This window comes from Salmo trutta, chromosome 1, assembly GCF_901001165.1.
Source record: "Salmo trutta chromosome 1, fSalTru1.1, whole genome shotgun sequence".
Taxonomy (NCBI): domain Eukaryota; kingdom Metazoa; phylum Chordata; class Actinopteri; order Salmoniformes; family Salmonidae; genus Salmo; species Salmo trutta.
In genome coordinates, this window is record NC_042957.1 from 44,625,031 (window position 1) to 44,639,715 (window position 14,685).

Here is a 14,685-nt window from a genome sequence, read left to right on the forward strand (position 1 = left end):
AAAACATGTTATTTTCCGTTTCCAGCTTCACAAGAAAGGCACAACGTGGAATAGACGTTGAATTGACGTCTGTGCCCAGTGGGACGGAGCTCCTGGAGCTGAAGAGGCCTGAGTCTGTGTACTGGAATGTATTGACTGTGTTGGCTAGCGTGAGGAAGCTAGCGTGAGGAAGCTAGCGTGAGGAAGCTAGCGTGAGGAAGCTAGCGTGAGGAAGCTAGCGTGAGGAAGCTGTGATGTATGACCAGTAGTTGTTACTGTAAAAATGCTCAATTATAGGCTAGAATTATCATGGAATGTGATATATACATTTTACATAGCAGTTGCATTTTGTTTTCTTGGAGCTTATGATTGAGGTGTCCGTCATACCGATAAGGTAACAGGGGTCAACCCATCCACTCACCTGTGACCTGACCTTGCGTAAGTGGCCTTACAGATAACTACTTGACCTACAGCATGCATGTTCTATATCCTGACCTAAAAACTCTTATACACACACATGCACGTCAAGTACTTTATACATAAACGTGACAACACATCCATTCGGTAACCTCCATACCATAACTTGTTAGTGGAAGGAGAAGGTGAGATGCTTCACAAGTGTTGGTATCACCTTAAGGCCGATCACTGATGAAGTTAGTTATAGTTACTGAAGAAGCACAACGCCTCATACACATGTCTGTAGAGTTCAGCTGTTAACATGTGTCTTACATCTCTGTCAACTGACAGCATTTTTCTACACCTCAACTGAAGATAAAATAACAGGTAGTTGGGTCTGTCATTTGATGTAAATTGTCTACCGGAAGAGTTTGCTTACAGTAAACTGTAGTCCTGACTCAATTAATGGGGTATCTCTACAGCTTGATGTTTAAAACAGCACATGTGAATGGTGCAAAGCGGGACTATTTACCACGTACCATATTTGCAGGAATTTTGTGAAGGACCTATGCTCCCCCAAAGAGCAAAAGATTTTAAGTCAAATATTTTTTGGGTGGAAGTTTCCTTTTGATAACAGAGTGTACCTGTGCCACCAGCCCGATTGTATAGGGGAGAGTTGGGTCAGTTCAGCCTTTTTTTAACATTCAGCATCACTACATCAAGGAAAATATAGTATTATTTCTAACACATATATCTACATATATTTCAGGATGTTGTGTATCCTTGGAAATAATCAGAATTCATTTAAACAGAATAGTTTTGAAAATATAGCTTGTCAAAATAAAGTGGTCTCTTGGCACAACTTCCCCCGGTATGGAGTAAATTGAGCTTAGGGAAAGGGTAAGTTGAGCCTTTAGGTAAGTGGGTGATGGTGTCCTGTGACAGTGGGTGATGATGCTGGTAGGACAAAGTTTAAATCAAGGAAAGCTTATTTCTTTCAAATTTCGGGCACAAATTTGTTTAAATCCCTGTTATTGAGCATTTCTGATTTGCCAAGATAATGCATCCACCTGACAGGTGTGGCATGTCAAGAAGCTGATTAAACAGCATGATCATTACACAGGTGCACCTTGTGCTGGGGACCATAAAAGGCCACTCTAAAATGTGCAGTTTTGTCACAAAACACAATGCCACAGTTTTGAGGGAGCGTGCAATTGTCATGCTGACTGCATGAATGTCCACCAGAGCTGTTGCCAGAGACCTGAATGTTAATTTCTCTACCATAAGAAACCCATTGTCGTGCCAATGTTGTTTTAGAGAATTTTGGTGGTATGTCCAACCGGCTTCACAACCACAGACTACGTGTCCAAGGGGCGTTTGGGCGAGCGATTTGCTGATTTGTAAACAGTTTGCCCCATGGTGGCGGTGGGGTTATGGTATGGGCAGGCATAAGCTACGGAAAACGAACACAACTGTGTTTTCTCGATGGCAATTTGAATACACAGAGATACCGTGATGAAATCCTGAGGCCCATTGTCGTGCCATTCATCCGCCGCCATCACATAATGTTTCAACATGATCATGCACGGCCCCATGCAACAAGGATCTGAACACAATTCCTGGAAACTGAAAATCTCCCAGTTTTTCCATGGCCTGCATACTCACCAGATATATCACCCATTGAGCATGTTTGGGATGCCCTGGATCAACGTGTACGACAGCGTGTTCCAGTTCCCACCAAATCAAATCAAAATCAAATCAAATCAAATTTATTTATATAGCCCTTCGTACATCAGCTGAAATCTCAAAGTGCTGTACAGAAACCCAGCCTAAAACCCCAAACAGCAAGCAATGCATGTGAAAGAAGCACGGTGGCTGGGAAAAACTCCCTAGGAAAAACTCCTGAGAAAGGCCAAAAACCTAGGAAGAAACCTAGAGAGGAACCAGGCTATGAGGGGTGGCCAGTCCTCTTCTGGCTGTGCCGGGTGGATATTATCACAGAACATGGTCAAGATGTTAAAATGTTCGTAAATGACCAGCATGGTCAAATAATAATAATCATAGTAGTTGTCGAGGGTGCAACAAGCACGTCCGGTGAACAGGTCAGGGTTCCGTAGCCGCAGGCAGAACAGTTGAAACTGGAGCAGCAGCATGGCCAGGTGGACTGGGGACAGCAAGGAGTCATCATGCCAGGTAGTCCTGAGGCATGGTCCTAGGGCTCAGGTCCTCCGAGAGAAAGAAAGAAAGAAAGAGAGAAAGAGAGAATTAGAGAGAGCATATTTACATTCACACAGGACACCGGATAAGACAAGAGAATACTCCAGATGTAACAGACTGACCCTAGCCCCCCGACACATAAACTACTGCAGCATAAATACTGGAGGCTGAGACAGGAGGGATCAGAAGACACTGTGGCCCCATCCGATGATACCCCCGGACAGGGCCAAACAGGCAGGATATAACCCCACCCACTATGCCAAAGCACAGCCCCCACACCACTAGAGGGATATCTACAACCACCAACTTACCGTCCGAAGACAAGGCCGAGTATAGCCCACAAAGAACTCCGCCACGGCACAACCCAAGGGGGGGGCGCCAACCCAGACAGGAAGACCACGTCAGTGGCTCAACCTACGTCAGTGGCTCACCAATATCCAGCAACTTCCTACAGCCATTAAAGAGGTGGGGACAACATTCCACAGGCCACAATCGACAGCCTGATCAACTCAATGCGATGGAGATGTGTCACGCTGCATGAGGCAAGTGGTGGTCACACCAGATACTGACTGGTTTTCTGATCAACGCCCCAACCTTTTTTTTAAGGTATCTGTGACCAACAGATGCATATCTGTATTCCCATTCATGTGAAATCCATAGATTAAGGCCTAAATAATTTATTTAAATTGACTGATTTCCTTATATGAACTGTAACTCAGTAAAATCTTTGAAATTGTTGCATGTTGCGTTTATATTTTTGTTCAGTGTACTGTAGATCTCTGTTCAATATAACTTTACCCTTCCATTTCTTGACTGTTGTTTCGATGTGCCAATTGGTAAGCAAGTTCTCTGCATTTGAGGCTGCTAAGCCCATGAAACTGTGCACAAGATTCTTGATTTGTTTATCAAGCTCAGACTCCACGTCATCAGATAAGACCTCGTGTGCCTCTGCTACTCTATCATAGCCTCTTTCACACAGGTACACATTCGTTTTCCTTCTTGTCAATGTGCCTCTTCAGTGTCCTTCTGTCTATTTTTTCATCCCTTGTTGCCCCTCGAATGAACTTCTGCCCTTATCTCTGTCTGTTTCTCTCTCTTTCTTTCCTTCTCTCTCTCTTTATCTCTCTGTCTCTGTCTTTCTCTCAATGTCAAAGGAGTTTTGCGTCTGGCTTTGATTTCTCTGCCTTGTCACTGCCCTCTGGTGGTAGTCGATTGCCATAGCAGACTTCTCAAACGTTGGATCATAGTCAAGTAAGTGCATTCAATTTATGACATGCTATTTTAATATACAGGATATTCCATCCCTTATAATCCCTAATATAATTTACAAATACAATTTTGATCATAGTAGGACTATCTGCACACCTGATAAGCCCGGATATGCAGGTCCAAAGGACAGTATAAGCATCAAAATGGCATGTACTATTATTTTATAACTAATATATAGTATACGTTTTGTGTATTGTTTCACGTTCATGAAGGGGTCATGGGAATAAACCGTTTGGGATCCACTGCCATATAATAGACCTAGCAGGGTTTGGGTGAATTCCATTTCGACTCCAGTCAATTCAGGAAGTACACTGAAATTCAAATTCCAAATCTCTTCAATGCTTTTCAATGAGGAAAATGTCGAATTGGAATTGGAATTTGGTTTACTTTCTGAATTGACTGGAATTCAAATGGAATTGACCCCAACCCTGCTGCCTAGATCGAATGTGCCAACTTTGCGATCAACATTGGGCTTGTTCCCACTAGAGGGCATCATCCTATAGGAGGCAATAGAATGAGTCCACAGTAACACAAGAAAGAACCTTAAGCATTTCAATAAAATCTGACATATATTTTAATTATAAAACAAGTCTGTATTTATTTTACAAAATGATTCCAAATGTACAGCACAATTTCAATGAAAAGGATTTCTGTCATTAAGTGTAGAAGGTGAAAATGAAATGAATTGTACTTTTTCAGTCTTTGTAGAGGAGGGATCTCCTGAGTAGTTTTAGCGAAGATGGTGGATAAATGAAGATAGTTCACTCAGGCCATTTACCATCGAAAATAAATAGTCAGTTCCAGTCTGCTTAACTGGGTGTGTCTACCATAGCCACCAATGCAATAGCAGCTGGGTCTGGTCTACTTACTTCATTGACTTTCATTGAACCAGAAAGAAAACAGCAAGTGGGGTGTCTCGCTTCCTCTTCCATCTCTGGTTTTAGTTTGGCTTCAGTGTCTGCCAATATCTTCAAAAGACTGTTGCAAACACTAAAGCAACACTGGAGAAATGCATAGAAGTGATGTTGGAGTCTTGCAGTCTATCTATGAAGCAGTCCTTCACTTTTACATTAGAAAAAGCAACTAGAAGAAAAACTGAAATGTTTGTCTAGTTTGAGGTTAGATTCTGAAAAGATAGCGAGGCCTACCGGTATTTTAAAAAAAGCTTAACATTAAAAAAAAAAAAAACAGGACAAAATATACTCAGGTTTTAAAACTCAGGTTAGTTTTAGAACAATTGATTTTAGAACAATTGATATTTGAGGTGACATGTCTATGAATGACACGTGACATAGTATTTTGCTATGGAAACCAGTCAACCTCCAACAGTCAGTAACCATGCCCTCTAGGTCATAAAGCTGTTATGCAAACAACAACGTCTGTTTCATACGTTACCTATTTGCTTTTGAACAGACGCGAAACTTAGCAGCACAAGTAAAGTACACATTCTGTACAGTACAATGACTGTACAGTGTAATATGCATGACCTGAAACTCCCCTGTCCCTATGATCTGTTGAATACTTAATAGCACCTTATTAAAGGTAGTCTGTTTATGTATACATGGCCTAGGTATGAAGCAGACAGACAGGGGAGAATCGGGTGTCCCATTCTTCCACTGCTCCACTGATTATAGATGGAAGAGACAGAGAGAGTGTGATACTTAGATGCATACAAAGACTCTCAGTCCAGTCCCAGATCTCTAGGGAATAAAGAACAGAGATCTCTGACTGGATTGACACAAAATGTCATGGCCCAATGGGGTGCACTGCCTTTCATCTCTGTGCGTGTTACTGAGTGTGATAGAGGGACCGTGTGAAATGGTGAGACCAACGTATGTGTTTGAGGGAGAGGCAGAGAAAGTCTTCTGTGTTTGAGTGTGCACGAATTAGTTTGATAGAGAAAGACGTGGATTTTTGGTGTGTTTCCATGTGCGCATGTGAACTCATTTCCCAGCTCAGAGGTTCTTGTCGCTAGGCTCGTGACCAGGGAACAGATCGGGCGTTTCTGCTAACGTGGCCCTGATCTTCTTCTTCTCTTTAAAACGTCCTGAGTGTGACACTTTGACATGGCGTCCCTTGGTGGCCGTCTTATCCACGATCCTCTCCAGACGGGCGTTCAATTGGCTGTCCTCTGTGGCGCCCTCTACTGGCCCGGGGGCTCCACCGTGGGGTGTGGTGTTGCTGCCGTACTCCGCTGGGATCTCGTACAGAACCTTGGGCTCCGACTTCTTCTTACGTAGGAAGGTCAGCTTCCACCAGCCAGGCGATGGGTCAGCCATGACCACACACACACACACACACAGAGAGGAGGAAGAGCGGGATGGAAGAATGGAGGGGCCTTGGGTTGAAGTAGGGAGAGAAAGAGCGAGAGAGGTTTAGTAATACGTCAGTTAATAATTGTAGCTTTATAGCTCCACAATGTTTACAGTGAAGATGGATCAGACATGAGTCATGACCTCTCAGAGAGAAGAGTGAGAGAGGGAGGGAGGGAGAGTTACGTAAATCCCCCTACTACTCCCTTCCCATTCCCCATTCAAACTCCTGCCACACCTCTTACCCTAAGCCCTAACCACAGTAACCTGACTCCAACCACTGCCCAGCTCAGATCGATCTGTGTCAGATAGATAATGTGTCAGGGGGAACGGACTGAGCCCTCCTGAATATTTCAGGGGAACTCAATAGGCACCATATGGTGGAGGGATGACAGGGCACCGCTGGTGATTGGGTTACCCCAGTGTGTGTTGGCCAAGCTAAACGTGTTGGCTGCTAATAGCGCCTCATATTTCAGCCAAACCCTTTCTAGGATGAGATAACACTCAAGGGTTGCCCAATCTCTCGTACCGAGGTGCTGCTCTTTGAATGGCAAGTGCCGTGCTACAATTGTCACTACTTCTGCCGCTACTACTGCCATTACCAATCCCTCTACCATTGTTGCCACCACCATCACAGTAAATATGACTACCACTACTACAACAACAACTACTGCTAACGCAAACCTGAGTGTGAGGTTAGTTCCATTCGGATGCAGTCATTTCTGGGAATTCATTTACTTATTTTTCCAGCTGAAATTCCCCTGGCCTGGGTTGAAAACTAACCACCCGTCAGAGTAATTCATTCAACCGGGAGTTTCTGTTTAGTGTTTCACTTCAATGGCAGTTTCCCTGTCAGGACTAGAGAGAGAAGTACCCTTGTGAAAAGCTTTTTAAATTCCAGGTACACCGTTCTGCAAACAAATATTAAAGGGGACTTCCAAAAATCATGTGTTCTGTAGTGTGTTGGTGCAGGTTAAGTGCTCCTGCTCGGACTGTAACAGTCGTGGGAGAGTTTGGCTGTTCATTGTGTAATACAGGCAGAGCAGGTTGTATTGTCTGTCCTGTGGGTTTCTACACAAGTAAATCTTCCCACATAAGCAAACATGTACTGATTTACCAGCACACATACTATAGCAATACAAAATGGACATCTAGAACATAAAGACCAGACTAACTATGTCATGCGCAGACAAAGGCGAACACAGGCATGCAGGCGGAGAGAACACACATATAGCAAACACATGTAGCAAATGTAAAAATAGACACGCAAACACGCACACACACGCTGCTCTGCCCTCGCTGCACACAGAGAAAGCCTCGGCTTTGTGCCACTCTCCCCCCAGAAGAAGGGAATAGGCCATTACCCACCGGTCGCCTAGCAACGCTGTAGAAATTTCCATAGAATATGCTAATGTGCTTTTGGTGATCTGTTTGGGTGCTGGTGACTTTTGGCCTGATAGCTGAGGGTTGGGTTTTGGTTTGTAGATAAGCGAACAGAAGCCAAGACTGCTTTTTTTCTTTCTCTCATGACAAAACTGCGGATACACTTAGCCAACATGTTCATGTTTGAGTTCCTTTGACTGGTTTGCTGCCAGGGTGAAACTTTCAGAGGCAAAGCTAGTCTGGGCATCTTTTTATCTGCCTCAGGCATAATTATTATTATTATTATTTTATTTATTTCACCTTTATTTAACCAGGTAGGCTAGTTGAGAACAAGTTCTCATTTACAACTGCGACCTGGCCAAGATAAAGCAAAGCAGTTCGACAACATACAACAACACAGAGTTACACATGGAGTAAAAACAAACATACAGTCAATAATACAGTAAAACATGAGTCTATATACAATGTGAGCAAATGAGGTGAGATAAGGGAGGTAAAGGCAATAAATAATAATAATAATAATAATAATAGTCTGTCTAAGATATGCCTGGTCTTATATCTGGCTTTATGTGTGATCATTTCTTGGTTACAGTTGATTTTTTTACCTGTCAATTGTTATTCAACCTAACATATTTGTAACGCTAAATCGTTTATCTGGGTTTACTAATACATATGTCAGTCACCTGACTTTGTAGTACTGCCCTATTTGTGGTTGGTTATCTTGCAGTCAAAGTGCAACCCATTTTATGACCCTTCTAACGTGGTTTTCCTTATTAGTTCTATTGCCCGTTCTATTGCCCATTGGAATGCCAGTCAGTCAGTGACATTCAACATAGCTCATTCTCAGGTCATCAACTCTGTCGGTCTCTCCGTCATTCCGTCCACCTCTTGTCCTTTAGCCATCGGTAACCTAGATGTACCATTTCACACCCTCCTTCAGAGCAGAACATCTGTCAAGTAGCTGGACCATGTCCCGGACTAGTCGTTGGCACAGCCAGTTGCCCAGGTCAGCAGACAAGGTAACTTCCAGTAAAGCTCCAAGTGCTGAGTTAGTTTCCATGATGTCATGAGGAATTCCATAAGGAAACATCAAATCTCAATTTTAGAGAATCATTCATTTTATGGCTGGGGCTGTGTTGCGTGACTATTTGGAACGGCCAAAAGGCAATCCCTTCCATGTTGCTCATCCAGAAAATCAATCGAACAAACAAAATCGACACGTTATTATTCTTTCTGAAAGAAACTACATCGCGGGTAAGTCACAGGTAGTCAACTTGCGCTTAGAGCCCAGGTGTCTAGTGAGACCATATCCCCGTGCACTCTGTAGCAACCCCTTCCAGTCATGTGGAAAGTCTACGCTACGGTAAACATCCACCTGTGTGTGCAGACTAGGGTTAACGCCACTGACGGGCGAGTCACCTTTGGCGATAACTGCCTGCATTCAAGCCGGTGGCTCCATTCTCAGACTCTTATCTGGGAATTCACACATCAAATATTTTTACGAAATGTGGAGCCCGGTCAAATAGGAGGTAGAAAGTCCCTTCAAATTACGACCTAACTTCTCATGCATCTGTCAAACTTATTGCGTTAAGCAGACTTGGACTCAATAGTGGCCAATATGCTGGCCATTAGGGCTGTGGTCATTCCCTCGAAGGATATACTATACGCGTTTCGGGTATACGTTAAATTGGTGCCGTGACTATAAGATCATACAGCTGATAATTGTTAGCGAAGAGTAGGATGTCAAGGCGAGTTACACAAATGATGGCGTCACGTTTGGTATTTTACAGCTGACGTAGCTAGCGAGAGTATTGAATTGAATCCGTACAAATGTAGACACATTGACATACGGTCACCAAGGCACAGTGCAATCAGTTAGGTGCAGTGTGTGCTAACAGCTTAGTGTTTACCCAGTGTGTGTGTGTGTGGTCAAAAGGCTCAGTGTTCAAAGGTCCTTATTGCTAACTGGTACGAGGGGCCCAAGGAAGCCCGTTCTGTCTGAAGTCCACTTTCGGGCAGTTTAAGAGGTGTTCATCTGAATTAGGTATGTTACGGGAAGAGGGTAGTAAGCACGATATTTCATGTTGTGGAGAAAGATACAACTAGCTCTTACATTTTTATCGTCAATATTTCATCATTACAATCTTGCTATCTGGCAAAATGTTGTTAATTGTACATTGTCAAGGCACAGTTTAGGGTGTGTGTGTGTGTGTGTGTGAGAGAGAGAGAGAGAGTGTGTGTGTGTGTCCACAAGAATAGTAAACAAACAAAAATTTGACCAACTGGGGACATTGTGTTGGTCCCCACAAGCCTAAATGCTGGGTTAAAGTTAGAGTTAGGTTTAGGATTAGGAGCTAGGTTTAGTTTTAGGGTTAGGAGCTAGGGCTAGGTTTAGGGTTACGGTAATGGTACGGTTAGCGTTAGGTTAAGGCTTAGGGAAAACAGGATTTTGAATGGGACTGAATTGTGTGTCCCCACAAGGTTAATTGCACAAGACTATGTGTGGGTGTGTGTGTGTGTGTGTGTTTGTGTATGCAATAACCTCACCTGTATATATGTCGAGATCTGGAGACGGCCTTCCTCCCAAAGTTTAATAGTTTATGGGAGAAACCCTGCTAGGAAAGCCAAATTTATCGACTCAAATATCAGATCATTGCCACTCCAATATCCACTCCAATATCCACTCCAATATCCACTCCAATATCCTCTTCCACTCTTATCCTTTTACTGCTATCCTTCCCTTCGTCTTCTTCGTCCTCCCCTGTTCAGTCTATTCTCTCTCTCTCTCTGTCTCCCTCTCTCTGTCTCCCTCTCTCTGTCTCCCTCTCTCTGACAGTCAGGTGTAGAGCTACAGGTGCAACCTTCGTCCCTCCTCCTGTCACACAGATGCACACTCAGCTGAGTGGAACACTACAGACTCCGCCCACTGGGGCTTGGGCAAACACAACCAGGGCGACAGCGAGATGAGGGAAGAGCGTAGATCGACGCTCAATAGATCCGCTCGACTTATTACATGCTCTGCCCAAGCACTCTGACAACACTTTCGCCGTGTCTGCAATGCAAATGCACTGTTGGTTCAGTCAGACAGGAGGCTTGTTAATACCAACTATGTAAAGCCTTGTAGAGGTCAGAGAGGACGAACATTACTTTATGGTTATAGATCTACGTGCCATTAGATATCATGTTGTATTCATGTTGATTTTCATCATGCCTGGCGTTATGGTTTTGAATGGCTCCCTCAGAAGTAGAACTTTGGTTAGTATGTAACCAAACGGCTTAGCCCTGGGATGCATGAAGGAAGTCCATCTCCGTGGCTTCGGTTTTTATTGACATCATTGTTGGGTGTCAGCGTGGCGTTTAGAAGCTATTGGATACATAAACCACACGTGTACCAATATTACACTCCTGAATATACAATAACACCGATTCAGACACACACAAACACCTACAATGACGGGCAAAAAAAGATATTCCGTATATTTATTCAAAGGGTAAGACAGCAGAAGTCTCGTACAACCCTCTTCAACCCACTGCCAATATCCAGGTTCAGGGAAAGCAAAACCTACGCAGACACAAACGTCAACTACCCGATAAAAAAAATCTCAGAGACAGCTTGTGATAAGGCTTGAAACTGACCGATCACGTGTCAGTTGAAAACATCCTTAAGACCCAAAATGGCTGTCATAAAACCAAAGAGGCCTATATAACCCAGCTCACCTCTCCCTGTAGATTGGCCCTGTCCCCACAAGTCTAGATAGCGTGGTTCCTCGTGTCCAGCTCCAAGTAGTCAACCGTCTGTTTGCTAAGGCCCATAAACCTATGAGCATGTGATAAGTGTCTCTAGAAGGGCGGTACGGACAATTAACACAATCAAGGCGTGCCTTTTGGGTGAAAGTGTTGTTTCATACACATGTTCTGCCGGTGACTTTCCCTGAAGCAACATGCGACAGTGGGCACATACAGTTTTTCTGACTACCTACATTGTGTTGGCTGCAACTTGAGCTAACACAGATATGAACCCATTGTCCTATATCCTAATATCATGTTATGACGATCTTAACTCTATAATAATGATAATAATACATGCATTTTATATAGCACTGTGAGCCATTTAAAAGATCAGATTGAAGAGGGAGGAAATTGCCTGAGCAGCGCCCCTGTCCTATCAATCTCTGCCACGGGCACATCATGCAAAACTCCCAACAATGCCATCCTCAGATCTCAAGCACATCTCAGCTTCATATCGGTTTGTGTGTTCTGGGCAGAAGCGGTCATGTGAGATTTGATCTGGTGATGAGCTCTGAGTTGGAATAAGAGCCACTGCTGTATAGTGAGACCTATGGGCAAGCTTGACAGCACAGTACAGTGAAAAAGCATTACAGTTCAGGGCGGCTTATAAACCTTATTTAAAAGGCTCAGGCCATTTTTATCAGCACAGCAACATGCACCCTTCCCTCAATCCCTTTGTCTGATCTCATCTCTCTCTATCTCTCCCCCCCCCCCCCCCTTCCTGGGACAGGCTGGGCGTGAATGTGTGTCTCAGCATGAGTGTTTATTGGCAGACGCCTGGCAGATGCCTGGACAACAAACACAATTGAGAAGGGACAAACCATCCAACACCCAACAACGCTGTCTTTTACCAGCACTGCACAAGAGTTCACATGGTTCTACACATACTGTTCCTTCTGACCTCTGACCCCAAATGAGTGTTTCAGTACTTCAAACACATAGGTGTGGAGAAGGAGAAAGGGCCAAAGGGATCATGTGTGTGTTCGTATGTGATAGAGAGGGGCAGAGATGAGGAGAATGATTATCTCTGCATAGTCACTTTCCCCCTACCAACATGTACAAATTACCTCTGTATATAGCCACGCTATTGCTTTTTTATTGTGTTACTTTTTATTTAATTTTTTAGTGGGGCTGTACCACGACTGAAATGACTGATGTCAGGAGAAGAGCCAGGTTGAATAGTTAATTATGTTGGTTGACTTGGTGGATAGCAACAAAAAAGTAGACACAACATCATTCACCTAAGAGAAGATCTGATTAAATATCATTTGTAATCAACAGTAATGTTACTTTTACATCGATGGCAATTTGACATGACTGTTTGCTGAGACTGGATTATCAAATCTATGTGAAAATATAGTAAAGTGCCCACGCAATGAAACGCTCATTCAAAGCAGGCACCCCGTACAGAACTGTAGCGACGTAGATAAGCAAATACATCCCGGCATCAATCACAACTGGCTCGCAGATAAAGGAAACCCATGCCACGAGACAAATAGAAGATTCTTTCCTGTCAAACTGATTCTACGTACAGTATAATCTACCTGCCAATCGACTAGAGAAACTGTCACTGTCACAGCATACTGTAAAGGCATGTCAATCCAATATGCAGTGTGTTTTACCCAGATGTCATTCTTGTCGTTTTGTGTGTGAGTTTTACCCAGATGTCATTCTTGTCGTTTTGTGTGTGTGTTTTACCCAGATGTCATTCTTGTCGTTTTGTGTGTGTGAGTGTCTGTAGTGTTTTGATTTTGATATGTTGTTGGTTATGCATGTATTGTGTTGTTAGGTGTTGTCTGTCAGTAATCAGCCAGTGGGTATAAATTGTTTATTGAGTTGAAGTGGTTTTTGCAATAGCACCTCCTTGTGGACAGAGACTAGAAATGCACATACACCCAATGACAGAAGAGACATGCAAGGATTCCATCACCTTGCCCCCCCCCCCCCAAAAAAAAAACCTATGTGACATCTCAAAGAAAAACTGTGATAGTCTCTCTTTATAATCTACTACTGATGCCAGACGAGGCATTTGGGTCAAATATTTCCTTAAAACAATAAAGACAATCAAATAGCATGTCACCTGATGTAGTACCCACATTACCCAGCAGAGGGCTGGGTAGTGCCCAGTGATGTCATTGTACATGACATCACTGGGCACTGCTGGGCTCTCTGCCATCAAACACAGGGCTGGCACTCTGCCATGGCAGTAACTTCACTCGTGCTGTCTTGCTGGTGGCAGACCTCTAAAGCAATTAGGCCGCACTGCTCTCTGGCACTAAGAAACCTCCATGGTACATTGGTGCTGCTCTCCCATGTGGCATGTTGGCTGTGGGTCCACTGGGTCAGTCTAGCGCAGCTAGAAACTCTGGGTCCTGTTCCAAGTCCCGGGGAGCGTCGGACAGACTTACAGACTACAGTCTACTGGTTGCTAGTGGGGATTGTTGTACCACGACGCCACTGAAATGACTGATGTCAGGAGAAGAACCAGGTTGAATATGTTGGGGGGTGTTTTTTTAACTTACCAATAGCTGTTGTCTACACACATGAGCTGGTTGAAGTTGTAAGGGAGTCCTAAGTAACACTGCCACCCTGGGGTCTCACCCTATCATTGCAGGGAAGGTGATCAGATGGGCACAACGGTTTGAACGTTTTTTTTGTCGTCTTTGTTTTGCGGTAGTATGGCGATAGGACACCAGGTGGCAGTAGAGCATATTGACACTCATTATTTCCACTCAAAACCTTGTGAGTTCATAATAACAATTGAGAATGTTCTGTATATTTTAGGATTCAGACACACAGTTTATAAATACAGTATTCTACTCAATCAGAGGGAAGAGCAGTGAAGAACAATGGGTGGATCATTGGTAGAATAATGAAGAGGGAGAGTGATGTTTATTTATTTTCCTTTTTGTACTTTAACTATTTGCACATAGTTACAACAATGTATATAGCCACAATATGACATTTGAAATGTCTCTATTCCCTTTGAACTTTTGTGAGTGTAATGTTTACTGTTCATTTTTTTATTATTTATTTCAGTTTTGTTTATAATTCATTTCACTTGCTTTGGCAATGTAAACGTATGTTTCCCATTCCAATAAATCCCTTTGAATTGAGAGAGAGCGAGAGAGAGAGAGCGAGAGAGAGCGAGAGAGAGCGAGAGAGAGAGAGAGAGAGAGAGAGAGAGAGAGAGCGAGAGAGAGAGAGAGAGAGAGAGAGAGAGAGAGAGAGAGAGAGAGAGAGAGAGAGAGAGAGAGAGAGAGAGAGAGAGAGAGAGAGAGAGAGAGAGAGGTGCTCTGTAAATGTGATTCTGAAGGAGGGCTGTCCCCTTAAGCACAAG

The 14,685-nt window shown here is 43.5% G+C and overlaps 1 protein-coding gene and 1 long non-coding RNA gene across 2 annotated transcripts; one reads left to right on the forward strand and one right to left on the reverse strand.

Annotated features, from left to right (window-relative positions):
* Positions 1-4,415: 4,415 nt before the first annotated feature.
* Positions 4,416-10,440, reverse strand: LOC115196863 (proline-rich protein 15-like protein A). Its single transcript, XM_029757831.1, has 2 exons — positions 10,104-10,440; positions 4,416-6,199 (listed from the first exon to the last, which is right to left on the reverse strand). Exon 2 carries the CDS (start codon positions 6,138-6,140, stop codon positions 5,817-5,819), a length of 324 nt encoding a protein of 107 aa, XP_029613691.1. The 5' UTR covers positions 6,141-6,199; positions 10,104-10,440; the 3' UTR covers positions 4,416-5,816.
* Positions 9,346-13,953, forward strand: LOC115196868 (uncharacterized). The gene is made up of 2 exons (XR_003878922.1): positions 9,346-9,600; positions 12,076-13,953. It is a non-coding gene; the product is annotated as an uncharacterized LOC115196868 (long non-coding RNA).
* Positions 13,954-14,685: the final 732 nt, after the last annotated feature.

Excerpts from the sequence above, each read along its gene's own strand:
- LOC115196863 (XM_029757831.1), bottom strand. The coding sequence starts at position 6,140 with ATGGCTGACCCATCGCCTGGCTGGTGGAAGCTGACCTTCCTACGTAAG.